This window comes from Ctenocephalides felis, unplaced genomic scaffold (genome assembly GCF_003426905.1).
Source record: "Ctenocephalides felis isolate EL2017-DRISC unplaced genomic scaffold, ASM342690v1 CF-g0.4_SCAFFOLD_00845, whole genome shotgun sequence".
NCBI classification, from domain to species: domain Eukaryota; kingdom Metazoa; phylum Arthropoda; class Insecta; order Siphonaptera; family Pulicidae; genus Ctenocephalides; species Ctenocephalides felis.
This window is the reverse complement of record NW_020536999.1, coordinates 55,664,998-55,680,837: the sequence shown is the minus strand read 5'-3', so window position 1 is coordinate 55,680,837 and position 15,840 is coordinate 55,664,998. Positions and strand designations below refer to the sequence as shown.

The 15,840-nt window shown below is 28.1% G+C and overlaps 2 protein-coding genes across 2 annotated transcripts; one reads left to right on the top strand and one right to left on the bottom strand.

The window, feature by feature from the left end:
- Positions 1 to 2,158: 2,158 nt before the first annotated feature.
- LOC113386142 (thioredoxin domain-containing protein 11-like) lies at positions 2,159 to 10,113 on the top strand. The gene is made up of 15 exons (XM_026623945.1): positions 2,159 to 2,337; positions 2,420 to 2,630; positions 2,704 to 2,769; positions 2,832 to 2,999; positions 3,065 to 3,259; positions 3,325 to 3,522; positions 3,714 to 3,801; positions 3,877 to 4,150; positions 4,267 to 4,391; positions 5,433 to 5,587; positions 7,012 to 7,263; positions 8,587 to 8,777; positions 8,941 to 9,073; positions 9,661 to 9,917; positions 10,050 to 10,113. The coding sequence occupies exons 1-15, from the start codon at positions 2,216 to 2,218 to the stop codon at positions 10,111 to 10,113; spliced, it is 2,499 nt and encodes an 832-aa protein (XP_026479730.1). The 5' UTR covers positions 2,159 to 2,215.
- LOC113375075 (arf-GAP with dual PH domain-containing protein 1-like) lies at positions 9,769 to 15,826 on the bottom strand. The gene is made up of 9 exons (XM_026615026.1): positions 15,793 to 15,826; positions 15,293 to 15,712; positions 15,005 to 15,230; positions 14,817 to 14,942; positions 13,526 to 13,750; positions 13,212 to 13,447; positions 10,328 to 10,519; positions 10,188 to 10,256; positions 9,769 to 9,838 (listed from the first exon to the last, which is right to left on the bottom strand). The coding sequence occupies exons 2-8, from the start codon at positions 15,372 to 15,374 to the stop codon at positions 10,219 to 10,221; spliced, it is 1,125 nt and encodes a 374-aa protein (XP_026470811.1). The 5' UTR covers positions 15,375 to 15,712; positions 15,793 to 15,826; the 3' UTR covers positions 9,769 to 9,838; positions 10,188 to 10,218.
- Positions 15,827 to 15,840: the final 14 nt, after the last annotated feature.

Sequence of the window (15,840 nt, the reverse complement as noted above, 5' to 3'; positions counted from 1 at the left end):
AATTGAAAAAAAAACACAAAAATAACACGAAAATTTAACGAAAAAATTATGAAACACAAATTGATAAACGTCGAGTTATGATAAATTTAAAATAATTGTAAAATTAAAATAAAAACAAAACTAAATAATATATTTCATTAAAAAGCTTATTCAAAACGAAACATGTTTTCAGCTTAGAGTTTGAGTAACAAAAATATATATACGTACATATATATATATATATATATATATACCATATACATACCATATATATATCTACCATTCATATATATATATATATATATATATATATAACTATATATATCTATGTATGTCTATATATATATATGTGTGTGTGTGTGTGTGTGTGTATTTTACATTCAAAAATGTAATCGTTATCCATGAGCAAATGTACAACTCGATGTATTCATTATTATTATATTTTAAAAAATGGTTATAATATTCTTCCTAGTGTGTGCGACTTTGTGCTTTAAGGAAAATTGGTGAAACTTTCCGATTTGTGAACACATATATAAATAAAATAAACTTTTTTGCTGAAAACTCGAAAAAAATTAAAAAATAATTAAATTTATGTAAGAATTTGAATTTTATTAATATTTTTAAGGGAAAGTATTAAGAAAATATTTAAATTTTTAGCGATTTGAATTTTAAATTTTTTAATAAATCTAAAGAGATTTATTAATTTTGTAAAAAAAAATAGGGGTTTGTAAACCTTTTTCTAAATCATAAATTAGATTTTAAAATGGATTTGTGATTGTGTTGCAAAAATTGTATTTCATTTTTCAAAACGGCTATATTTGTATTTTTTATGCAAATTAGTATAAAAATGACCATGATTTTCAATAAAATTTGAGAAAAATAATCACTCAATAATTCGAATTAGTAGTTTTATACTTGTAATACATGTTGTATTCACTTTTAATTTCAATTAGAATGTTTTAGAAATTTTTACATGCTGAAAGTTGAAAGATCACTTAATATCTTTTATTCATTCAAAAACGATTTGATTAAATAAATTACTTGAATTTATTTGGTTTATTCAGAGAGTGATGTCATTGTTAAGTAAATTAAATAAGTAAACATTAAATTTTGAAGAAACTGCAATTCAAATTTGGTTTATTCAATGAGTGAATGTTGTTCGGAAATAAATTAAATTAGTAAATACTAAATTTCGAAGAAACTTAATTTGTTCCTGTAGCAAAACGTAGTGGGAATGCGTATGTTTTCATTTCAAAATTGTTTTATGGTAAGTTACACTATATTTTTGAGTTGTAAAGCATCTTCTATTATATATGTTTTTGTATATACATTATATTTATATATATATATATATATATATATATATATATATATATATATATATATTTTATATATATATATATATATATATATATATATATATATATAAATATAATGTATATACAAAAACATATATAATAGAAGTGCTTTTTATATATAATATATATATACACATATATAATAGTAATAATAATAATACAAATCCAAGACTCTACCATCTATAATTGTTTTCATGTTATTTAAGAATTGTGCTTAGTGGTCGGTTGCAAAATCATAATTGAATTTTAACATAATATTATGACATTACATTTTACTGCCAATTTGGTCATCAAAAACAAGATTTAAATTACTACATTTTAGATTTTTCTGAGAGGTAAGACTATATTAATATAAGACTAAGACTTAAGTATTAAATAATTAAGTTGAAGGTATTTCAAATTATAAAATTGCTATATTACTTATTTAGACTTTATGATTTTAAAGAAAAGTGCGCAAGATACACATTATTCTCATCATATTCGAGAAAATAAAACTATACAAAAAGTTTCAACATTTTACGCTAATACATACTCTTCTTTAATATATGATCAGACTCACCTGCAGTTGCCTGCAGTTTGTATTTGATTGGCCACAAATTCAATCATTTGACCGTAAATCCTGCAAAATACAAATTAATTATTACATCCATTTCAAACACTGTATGCAATATTACATTAACGTAAATAAAGTTTAAATTTCGTAAGTAAATGTTTGTTCAAGTGTTGCCAACTCAAACAACTACCAACCATATCTAGTGTTTGACGTTTAAATTTTCTATAGGTTATGACGTGTAATACTTTCACATATGACAGGAGCCATTGGCAGATCGGTAATCAATGTCGGTACGGGAGAGAAAAATAATTCGAACAATGTGGCAATGAACGAGGATCATTCAAAAATTAATAATCGTTATCTGCTTCTCATGAATAATTATAGAAAAGAAATATTTCTGTCTTTGCTGATAATTGTTAGAGTAGCTTTTTCAGCAATAGAAAGATCGTGAGTGGCAGACTTTCTTACATTGGAATATTATTATATTCATCTTCTACTTAGCGCTATTAATATTGAAAATTGTTGAAAGAATTCCAGTTATTTCTCCAGCACCATACTCAGGGCCATTGTTCTCCATAAATTCAAATGTACAAGACTGGTATGGGGGTCAATTGGAAGGAGCGTTTTATAGTATTGGACATTATGAATATTCGTTTTTCATGTACTATGCTCCATGGGATGCTAGAAGTCAATATGCTGCAAAGGTAGTTAATGAAGTGGCTGATATTTTTAAAGATCGGGTATATATTTTTTGTACAATGGATATAAATTATTTTGGGGAATTCGATTAACATTACAAAATTTGTCATACAGATAAACTTTTTGGCCATAAATTGTTGGGCACCAGGTGGTGAATGTAGAGATAAGCATACAACAAAGGTGTGTCATTTATTAACAACAATATTAAGACATATTTAATAGATGAAATTGTTTTTTACAAGGTGCAGTCTTGGCCAATTTTTTTATTAGTTAATTGTTATGGTGGTAGTATACAATACAGAGGTCCAATAAGCAAATCGCATATGACCAGATTTTTAAACACTGCAATTAACCCTCTGCACAGGATTACTAAGCCAGATGATATTGTTGATTTATTAGCACGTTATGATGTAAATAATATCAATATTTTAAATGTTTATTTATTATATATATGTTAAATTTAATTTTCTTTAAGGCTGTTATTGTTGGGTATGTTGACTTTAAATATTTTCCAACAAGTTATGATATTTTATATAAGACTGCATTGAAATGGATAGATCATGAACCTTATAATGAAATCGGATTTGCAGTGGTTACAGGTCATTCTCGAGATAGTTTTGGTGTAAATAGTCTTCCCTCATATAGAATTTATTTGTGGAACGAAACATTGGTAATTATTTCTTTCAATTAAAATATTTTTTACTTCAATTAAATATAGCATCTTATTTTTCTTAGATCTATGAATCTGATAAAGTGCCTAATACAAATAATCTTTTCACATGGATATCATCAAATCTTCATCAAGTATCAATGTGGATAAATTTTCCTGGCGTTAAGTCAAGTACTCTTAGTCCATATTTAATGGAAGGATCTGCATTATTGTTATTTACTCCAAGAAATGCATTTAGAGAGTTTAATGATGCTTATGACATGGTAAGTGCCATTTATACTTCATGGTGTTTAAGTCTAGAGGCATAAAAATCTTAGACAGACTTTAGCTGACTATTGACATCCATATTCGATTATTGTCTATTTGAGTGCTTGAGTAAATATATAATAATTAAATTTATTTATTTATATATATATATATATATATATATATATATATATATGTTACTTTTTAGCTGAAGCATATTGGTCTGGAATATTATAATTGTAATAATGACCCTTGGGTTGCTCAGTTATCAAAATATATTCAATTAACGAGAGCAAGTAAGATTAAAAAAAGAAATTAGAATATATATTAATATTAAACTCAGCTTATAGGCATTGATTTTTTTTCTATAGAGAATCAAGAGAGGTACTATGAAAAAGTAAAATTCTGTGAAGAATTGCTTGCAAAATCAAATAATCAGATGCGAAAAAATGTAGTAGAAAACATAGAAGTTTCCATCACTGTTAGCAAATGGTTCAATACATCTAAAGATCCAAATAACAATGTATGTTCAGTATTGGATAAACATTGTTTTATTGAAAAATACGAAAATGAGAAACATGGCGAGCATATTTATGATAGATGCAATAAAAATGATGCTGAGAAAAAAATTATCAATAATTTTAGGTAATTTCCGTGTACCATGGGATAAGTTGCTATTGACTTATGGTTGAATCGGGTTGATTATGTATGTGTGCTTGCAAATATAAAGAATAAAATATTAATACAAATTTTCACTCTAGCAAGGTAGATGATTATTATAGTGCGGAAAACTTGCACAAAATTAAAGAAACAAATGAGTGTCTGCTGTTACTGGAAGCTGATTTGCAGAGTAAACCCGTTTTCTTTGAGACAAATTATAATAAAGGTTAATATTAATTTACTACAAGATAAAGTAATAACTAGCTGTAAGTGGAATTCTGTCTTAAGGCAATTAGGGCATCGTGCCTTAAGGCAAAATGCTGGAACTTCCCGTACCAAAAATTATTATTTTTTTAAAAACGATTAACATTTTTGAAAAAATTTTACTTCGAAAAAAAATAGATTTTTGAGAAACTATAAAATTGACAAAAAATTACTTTTTTTTTGAAAAAAAAAAATTTTTTATTTAAATAAAAAAAATTTTTTTAAAACATATTTTGAAAATTTTGAACTTTTTTTCAAAGCAATCGCACTGCTTGAACTGCATAGAGACGAAATGTCAAAGCTCGCAAGTGCCGCGCCGCCGTCTAACGCATAAGCATTGGTACGGAACCCATAGAAATGTAAAAAAAAATTATACTTATTGTTAAAATCTCTATAAAATATCTGATAATTTGATGTGCATATGTCTAATGATCATTTTTAACCGCCCAATGGCATTTTTTTTTACTTTTTTCATTAGATGTCCGAAACCGCTAGACCTGGCTTTATGAAAATTTGATTCATTCTACATCTTGTCAATACAAATAAAATGTTTTTTGAATTATTCAAATCGGACGTTCCGTTCTCTTAAAAACGGAGGTACCGTTTTTGGCACTTTTTGCCCCGTATCTTTGGAACGGCTAGACCTGCCTTCGCCAAAAACTAATCAGCACGTCTCCTTATCAATACGAATCGAATGTTTTTTGAATTATTCAAATCGGTTGATCCGTGTTCCCGAAATCGTCGACGAAAATTTGTATCCGCACATACATACACACACGTACATACATACATACATACATACATACATACATACACACACACACACACACACACATACATCAATTTTTTCTAAGGTATGCCAAAATGTTCAGAAACCTCTGAAACGTAAAGATATATAAAAATTTTCATTTTCGATTTTTTTGCGATTACTATAACTTGCCCTTCGGGAAGTTAAAAAATGGTGTTTGTCATCGACACATAATAAACTCATCTTCATTTTCAGATGCTCCAAATATATCTGGGCTTGCTTGTCAGAACAATAGAAGTTTATCCTTGCTGGCATTGGATTCAGAAATGTACCATTATATTGCTGAGAAAATTGGAGTACAACTCCTGGACTTGGAGAATAAAACTGTTGTTCTTATAATTGATAATGAGGTATGATCATGAAAAACAAAAGAAATTATCATATTTAAAATATTTAGAAACATTTTTCTATTTTTTTAAATTTCATTTTCAATTTATTGATAAATGTAAATATATATATATATATATATATTTAGTGATGTGCTGACTCGAAAAATTCCCGATTTGAATGATTCGAATCAGAAAAAAACCTGATCCAAATCATGATTCGAATCAAGTATATATATATGGACAAAAAAAAATCATGGATGTATTTAGTTAGTAAAATGTGATCCAAATTTATAATCAAAATTGTTAGTTTAACTAATATAACCGACAAGGTAGAAATTAACATAAACATAAATTGTGAAAAATCAAAAAGTATATTCTGAAAATTATTAAAAATGATTTAATTTTGAATTAATTTAAGAATAATAGATTACCAAACAATTGTGCATCACTAAAGCATTTAAAATAATATTTGGAATCATGGATTGATTGTTTATTTTGCTATATAATCAGTAGAGGATCGCATCTGAACTGAGAGCTGAAAGTTAATTTCATTTATGAATTTGCCATTACTATAATCAGAAGTTAAATATAATTTACTGGCTTCCTGATATTTAGTAATTGTTTCAAAAGAGAATTATATTGAAAGATTCCCGAAACTCGTTTCATAATTTTGAGTGGTTTATTCTGATAACATTTAAAATCTAAAACACTTAATTATTATCAAAATTAGGATTGATATTTTACAAACAAAATCGCTCTCAGCGCTCCGTAAAATAAATAAACACGCAAGAACGACGACGCATTGTATCTGTTTCGAACTCATGTCGCTTGGAGTCATATCGCTCAAACAGCTTGAAGTCGGATTGATTCGGTTTGAGTCATATGAAGTAGATTAAAGTCTTATAGCTGAAACCGAATCATTCCGACTTCAAGTCGGATGATATTGTTAGTCAATGAATGCGGTTAAATTCATATAAAGCCGATTGGAGTCGGGTGATACATTTAAGCGTATTGATGTCGGGTGGCTCGCATGATTTAATTCATGATTTATTTTTTATATTTATTATTATTTTTTTTTATATTCTATATTTATGAAAATTTGTGTTCATACATATTTTATCGCAGTAAATATTTCGCGGCTTGATACAAGTTGATTCGAATCAAGTAAAATCTGATTAACATTGGTATTTTAGTTGCCATTTACATGGTCCTTCATTGTACTTCAAGTTATTTAAATTCTTAGTTTAGCATATTAATATCTATTGCAGTTATACTATAATTATTAACCACAACAATATATGTGCTTTATTTAATTTGTAACTGTATTTCAGTGTTTACTTTTTTGTAGACATATTGTTCTACAAAAATTATTTTGTATTGATTTTTTATTGTAAGTAATAAGGACTTGATAAGGCATTATACTAACAAGGTTATGATCTTTACAGATGGAATATCAAAGCATCTTAAAAGAAAAGGTCACCCCATCAAGTGTTAAGAAATTTATTTGGGAACATAGTAATAAAGTTGAGAATCGATCATTCCGAGACAATTCAAAGACTAGTCAGTATACTCATAAATATAGTACTGAGAAAAATGTATACCAAAGTATGAAGCAATATGATAGAAATTTGGGAATAGTATCTGTTGCTGAACTGAGCTCCGATACATTCATTCCCCAAGTGATGAATCAGAATAAGGTAAGTTTATCTCTTAAACCATAATATTTGAAATATGATATAAGTAAAATAAATAGTTTTGAAACTTTTCTGTCAAGTTCAAATTTAATTAATTTAATTAAAACAGTTTAAGCTACAGTACCCTGGCATACAAGTAATTCTTTCTGTAACCACGCTCGTGTGTCGAATCGCTCGTATCTCGATGCCATTTTTCGCATATAAATATATTGAAATGCCATTATCTCGTTCCACCACTATGGTTTTGTTAATTTATTTGAATATTGCAAATAAATTTACTATTTAATATTGTTTTGATGATATTTAAGGCATATTTCATTGAACAACTCTCATGCACGAACTGTTGCTTTTTTTGGTATGATATACACAAACTTATAAAGTTCAAGAAGCTGCTTATGAATTATTGTAAGGGCCTTCACTGGGGCCCCTATCAACTCCTTAAATCCATTAAACACAGTACATTTCTATGATGTATTATGCTCTTTGCCTTTCTCGTATTTTTCAATAGATTTATGCTTAATTCAAGAGACAAGTACATTTTTTTAGATCTAAGAATATAATAGTATTTTGTATTTTGTTAATGCATTAAAATCAATACAAAATTGAATTCAACATATATAACTATACAATCACTATTAACATATAATCAACATTTCAGATGTTAAAATAATTCACCATATATTTGCGTGGTTATATCATTACTACATAATTAATACTAATATATATTGGAATTAACTATAAAATAAATTTTAAATTATAAAATAATTGACTATAATATTAGCTTCAATATTATGTTATTATATTATTATTATACTAAATAACACAATAATCTTTACATGGAAATAGAAAATCATTGCTATCCATGAATGGTAAACAATTCAATGATTATGATGATGTCAAATTGTATTTCATTAATTTTTTTTTTTTTGCTAATAAAAACTAAAAGTTTTATGAAAGTGGAATGATGATTCTAACAAAAATCCACATTTACTTAGCTGTCACCGGATATTTCTGGCAAAGTTAACCATATTTATTCCATATTAACTGACGAAATTATTCATATTTTCATTTTGACATTAATATTTTTCTAAACAACTCTTACTCGCTCAAAGCTCGTATCTCGAGTTTTGCTCATCATTCGAAGCTAACTAATCACTTCTTTGTTGGCTCGTATCTCAAAACGCCCATATGTCAGGTCACTCGTATGTCAGGGTACTCCTGTATATCAATAAATTTAATTTAATAAATAATATTGAGGACTTTTTGATTCACTCCCATATATCACTTCGTTTTCACTTAATTCAACAATTTTGAACATATTTTTAGACAGTAGTGGTGTTATACTACAGCCCATTTTGTGGATTTTGCCAGTATGCATGGCATATTTTTTTATATGTAAGTCATTTACTGAAATCGATTACTAAGATATCGTTTGTGAGAATTGATATGGATTACAATGATGTACCATGGCAACTCACCATGGATGATTTACCGACGATCACAATATTTCCGGAAAGGTATAGAAATGATAAATACATTTAAAATTTATCTGTTTATATATATATATATTTATAAAAATATAATCGCATATATAAAAATAAGATTCTCAGTAACATAATTATATTTTATTTATTTGCTTATAGGTCTAATTAATATATTAATTTATTATAATTTTTTTAGTAAATCAGAAAGTTTGACATTTCCCCATTCTTTGGATATAACTGCTTCAAATGTTTTAAGCTTTATATTGTCTAATCTAAACAATGTTGTAAGACTGGAGGTTATGATAAAAGTTTGTATTGGGACATATAAGGTATGTATAAACACGCACACAAAATATAATATATTAGGTTGGCAACTAAGTAGGTTGGAATTCGTAATTCTAAGGCAATTAGCCATCAATATGTAAAATAGTTTTTTGATCGATCGCGCAGCTTTTATTTCGTGTTCGTTGAAAGATGGAAAATCAAATCGAAAATTTGTCATATTTTGCTTTTTTATTTCTGCAAAGGTAAAAAAGCATGTAAGACGATCGATTTTTATGTCTAATGTTTTGCCATATTCACCATATAGTTTTGACCTTGGAACTTCGGATTTCTTTTTGTTCTGATCTTCACAAAACTTCATGAATGGTAAACAATTCAATGATTATGATGATGTCAAATTGTATTTGATTATTTTTTTTTTTTGCTAATAAAAACTAAAAGTTTTATGAAAGTGGAATGATGATTCTAACAAAAATCCACATTCACTTAGTTGTCAACCGGATATTTCTGGCAAAGTTAACCATATTTATTCATATTCACATTTTTACAAGTCATTATGATCTTCTGTACGATCTATAGTTGTACAAAAATTTCATTGGTAAAATTTGTTTGAATAAAACGTCTTCTCTTTCAGATGTCCGATCAGCATATGACTTGTTGGTTTGAGCTTCAAAGAGAAATTCTACGGCTAATTGAAATCACATTAAAACAATGGAGAATAAGCAATAATCATTATAAATCTGTATTAGTAAGGCGACTTCAGCTACTTAAAACTTTATCATTTCTAACAAACCCTGGTGAAAAATCTCCATCTAAAATTAAAGAAATTACAAATTTAATAAACCAGATAAGTTTAAACTCAAGATTTCAAAAATTTAAGAAGGGTTTAAGGTAACCATTAATTTTTATCTATTTTGTATATAATAAATATTATTTTGATAAATATCTATTTCTTTAAAATACTCTCGATAATATTATTATAGTTTTTTAAATAATTTGTTTGCATTATACAAATTTCTTCAGATTATATTCCAATCTACTGGCAGTGGGATGTGATTATGGCAATTTAGATTATAAATATGCCTAATAAGTAAATAATTATATTATATATATACTATTGATCTATTTAAATCTATTTAAATAATCTCTCATTTTTCTCACATAACTTGTGGGGGAAAATACACTATTCAGATTACAAGAAACGACTTCTACCAACGAATTTACCAGCAACTAAAAAACAAATCTTGTATTAATTCTTTGAAAAATGTCTTTTTTAATAGATTTACTTCTGAAAATCTTACGAGCAAAATCCCGATTACTCATGGGCTTTTCAATAATATGAGATAATTGTGATATCCATTCATCTCTATCGGCTTCACTTGTGGATGATAAATTGTATGTTCTATCAGGAGTTCTTAAAGTGAAAGTGAAGTCTTGCTCTTGAACCCCATCACTCGAACCTATTCTTACACTATAGCCTTGTAACATGTTACCTGTTGTAAAATCTTTAGTTAAATTTTTAAATAGAGCCTAAAAGGAAATTTTTAAATTCACTTATATGCAACATGTTTTAAAACAATAATAAGTGCTTACACCAAAAGCAAAGGTTATCTAGTGTATAGGTATCAACTCTGTCATATCAGCTGTTCATTAACCCTTTCCACTCGGCTGTCTTCCTGAGGAGACAACATAAGTCTAGCTTATCTCTAGGCTCTTTGACACTCGGCAGTTTGTATATACAATGACTCGTATAAATGTAAAGTGTCGAATAGAATAAATCAAGAATGAGCAACCAGAATATTTTTCTGCAATCCACCAAGCATTTCTAAATAGAATTTTATCTATTTTAACAACTTTCTCCCATCAGTAAATTAATTATAATTTATTCTTTTCTTATGATTTCTTTTTTTTTTAATTATCAAATAATGTCTAGTAGTATCAAGCTTTGTCATTAATAAATGATCTAATTTTAAAAATTAAATGAGACCTGTGATTTAGAAAGGTTGCTCATTCTTATAATAAACTTATGCAGTGATAAGACCGAGGCCCTCTTTTCAAAGTTTACTATTATTTATTTGTCTAGTATTTTTGGATCTTTTTAACTTCCCGTAGGGTAAGTTATAGAAATCGCAAAAAATCGAAAATGCAAATTTTTATTTATCTTTACCTTTAAAAGGGTTTTAAACATTTTGGCATACCTTAGAAAAAATGGATATGTGTGTGTGTGCGGATACAAATTTTCGGCGACGATTTCGGGAACACTGATCAACCGATTTGAATAATACAAAAAGCATTCGATTCGTACTAATAAGGAGACGTGCCAAAGGCAGCTCTAGCCGTCCCGAAGATAAAGGGAAAAAGTGTCAAAAACGGTAACTCAGTTGTTAAGAGAACGGAGCGTCCGATTTCAATAATTCAAAAAACATTTTACTTTTATTGACAAGATCAAGAATTGATTAAATTTCTGGGATAACAGGGCCAGTGGTTTCGGAGATCCAGTGAAAAAAGTAAAAAAAACTAGTGGGGTGTATGGCATCGTGCCTTAAGGCAAATTGCTGGTACCGTAACGAAATGTTTGAGGAATACCGAATGTTTTCAAATAGATTATTATAAATATAAAATATTGTAACATTGTCTAATATTTATAAGAACTATATAAACTGAATTGCAAAGTTGAAATTATTTGTTATTAGAACTTTAATCAGAATTAAAAATAAAATCTGATTTATTTTCGATAAACAAAAAAAATTTTTTAAAAAAAAAAATTATTTTGAAACAATTTTTTTTTCCAAAATCAATTATTTTGTTAAAACAAGCAAAAAGTTCTTTGAATCTGCCATTTTTTTAACATTTAGCTATGTTATCTTCGAAATGGCTGGGCCTACTAATTGAATGTTTTTTAGATCTTTCAAATCATTTTGAAACAATTTTTTTTTCCAAAATCAATTATTTTGTTAAAACAAGCAAAAAGTTCTTTGAATCTGCCATTTTTTTAACATTTAGCTATGTTATCTTCGAAATGGCTGGGCCTACTAATTGAATGTTTTTTAGATCTTTCAAATCGGATACTCCGTTCTCTCAAAAACTCGATTTCTATTTTCTGCACTCCTTGCTCTTTATTTCCGTAACTGTTGGACCTGCCTTTGTCAAAAACTAATCAGCACATCTCCCTATCAATAGGAATCGAATGTTTTTTGAACCATTCAAATAGGTTGATCCGTGCGCCCGAAAACGTGACCGAAAAATTGTATCCATACATACATACATACACACACACACACACACCAGTCTGGGTATGTCGGACTAAATACCGCCCTGGTATAATACCGACTAAAACCTCCCTTTTCCAGTCTGGGATGCATAAAGGCATACAAAAAAAAACACATCAGTCTGGGATGCATAAAGGCATTTCCTTCACTATACAAAAAAAAACACACACACATCCATTTTTTCTCATTTATGCCAAAATGTTCAGAAACCTTCAAAATGTCGAAAAGTGTAAAAATTTTCAATTCCGATTTTTGGGCGACTACAATAACTTACACTACGGCAGCCAAAAATGATCATTAGACATATGCACATCAAATTATCAGATATTTTATGGAGATTTTAATAATGATTATCAATTTTCTTTATATTTCTATGGGCGGCGCTTACGCGCTTCGATATTTTATCTCTATGCAGCTAAAACAGTGCAGCTAAAGCAGTAATTTTTTAAAAAATTAATCTTTAAAAAAAATGGCACTGGAAGCTTCTGCAACTTGCCTTAAGGCACGATGCCAAACACCACTAGTTTTATTATACAATTTTTTCTTGTAAATATGGAAAAACGATTGACAAACTTGTAAAGCAAAATTTTAATCACAAAAGACAGATATATAAAAAACGATATATGTATTACACTTTTCTGTGGAATGAGAAAAAACTATCACAACACTAAGTATTTATAACGACACTGCCGCTTTGTCTATTGGAAGTTGCTTTAAAATAAATTTAGATATTATTGTACATGTACGTTCTTCAATGCCCACAAATTCATATAAATCAAATTGCATACATATACAATAATATCAAGTTTACAGCAGATACGTTTTCGTCAGACTCCGAGTCGCTGGTGATTGTTTTTGAATCAGTGCCGAGCGGTAAGGGTTAATAGATGTACATACAAAAATATTTTTCACAAACCAATAAAAATTTCGCCTTTAGGATGAGCATCAAACATATCATCATGATACATAAGTTTTCGACCATCTAAAGTAAACCATCGCTTTTTATATGAATCAGATACTTTAGGGCCAGTTTTCCATAACCAGCCTTCTTTAAGGAAATCATCAGTTAAATGTTCAAGCAGATCGTTCTCCCTCATACTTGGAAAAGCAATCTCTAATCTATGCAACTTTGCACATCTTATAGCTGTGTACCTTGAAATTAATTATCTCAATTAATTATGATTTACATATTTATCAATTGATTAATTCTTATTGATAAATCATATTTACCAGTTAATCAAAACTTCTGAATCGTTGTGGTAAACATATATGTGGCGAGTTGTTTCATCTTTCATGAACGATATTTGCATAGAATTATTATGATTGAATTTTTGAGGGGCTAGCGCTACGTTGATTTCTGATATGCGTAAAATTGCTTTGGGATCTTTATGTTCTTTTATGTAGTATCTTAGTGTGTCATCTTGTTCGTTAAGCACAAATTTTCTTGGATGATACCTTTGATTTGAAATTATATTATAAAAAGAAGTCAAAATCAGCAAAAAAAAAGTAATATGAAATATTCAATTCAAACGTTTTAATAGTAAGTGCATATACCAAAGTGGTACCCTGACTTACGACTTAATATACGAGTGTTTTAAGATACGAGTCGCCACATGAGCGATTTGTTGCTTCGACATACGAAAAATTTCATTATTTGTAACAATGATTATCCTACTATAGAAAAACTTTGCTGTTTTATTACAGTTCATTATGTTATAGTTAGTAATTTCAATTACATATTAATTGTAATATCGATTATTATAATTTTTGAAATTTTAACCATACATTATACTGTGGGGAACCGAGCAAACTGGAGATTGGAGAGAAAATAAAATCACTTGTCATTTTTCATATCATGAAATTTTATAATCAATAAATTGTTTATATTTTTATACAAATGGAGTTTATATTTTATATACATAACTATTTTCCATAATACCATTATAGTAATTGTATAGTTATATATGTTGAGTTCCTTTTTTTTTTCGTATAAAATATTCCATACTTTTATATTCACGTGTCCAAAGGGCCAAGTCTCTTGAATTAAAGAGAATGTACAAGCGTAACACATCACAGATATGCACTGTGTTTAAACAGGCGGAGTTCATAATGGGTAAAACTATAGCTAAGGGCCTTACAATAATTCATAAGCAGATTTTTAAACTCTAAAAGTTTGTTTATATCACTCCAGAAAAGTTGCAATAATTCGAGCATGGTATTTGTTCAATGAAACTTCTCTAACTCATTTTGCAATATCATGAACGACAGGAAAAACAAATAGTAAATTTTTTTTTAATATTAAAAAATTTTAACAAAACCCAAAGTGCTAGAGCGAATGAATGGCATTATATGGGGAAACTGCTTTGAGATATGAGCAATTTAACATACAAGCATGGTTTACAAATTAACTCTTATGTCGGGGTACCACTTATATATATGGAATAAGGCTAAATGAAAAAACAAATAGAAAATTATTTATATAATTTTATGAACCTATCATAGAATATAATAATAAACAAACTTTTTATCATCCTTCCCTTTCTTCATCAAAATTCCACTCATTTGTCCCGATATATATTGTACTGGTGATTGTGAAGTAAATTCTTTTCTCAAATACTTGGCTTTGATCCATTGTTCTATTAAAATACTTTAAGAAAAAATATATCTCATATTTCTTGTTTTAAGTGAAGTAGATAATGCAATACATACTAAGGACTATTAATTCCAGGTCTCCTGTAAAATATTGGTACAAGTTCTTCATATTTTTGTTGAGCAGCAAAATTACCTATTTCGCTGATATGTTTTACTTGACTGTCTTCCCATCTATCTAATTTTAAGTGTTTCACTTTACTAATGTGAGCTCCAAGAGCTCTGTGTATCCCAGCGCATCGAGTGCATATAAATATACCTATATTGTAGGATGACCATTCTGGATCTGTATATACAGACATATTATAAATAATCTGGCATGATATGAATATAATTTTGTACACATACTAGGTGTGCGGCAATCTGCACATACACCATTGCCATCTTTTTTAAGCAGCTCTTGAAGCACTTTTTCATTAGGATCCGTCATTATTTCATAAGAAAAACATGTCAATAATCTTTACTCAGAAAAATTTTATAACTATATGCCAAGTTAGAATGGAACAGATATTCTTCACTTTTTGCTTGCAATCATAACTTGGAGTGGCATGTGAATTATGTAGATAAATAAAAAAGGGATTAATTTAATGAATATCTTCTCTGTACATGATACTTCATATAAAAATCTCGATTTTTGTGAGATTTGCTTGTGTGTTGAAATATTTAGAAGGCCGTTCTCCTTACACATGACATTTCAACATCATAATGACGTCAACTGTTTTGATTGGTTTTGATGTAGCTCTCGAGCTCTCGTCATTTCTTTAAAATCTATTAATTAGTTATTTAGTTAGATTAATTCATAATTACTAAATTAAAAGGGTTATTTATCACACGCAGCTAAATCTTACAAAGTTGTCATCCTCAAAAACACCCAACACAAATATTCCTGGTATGAA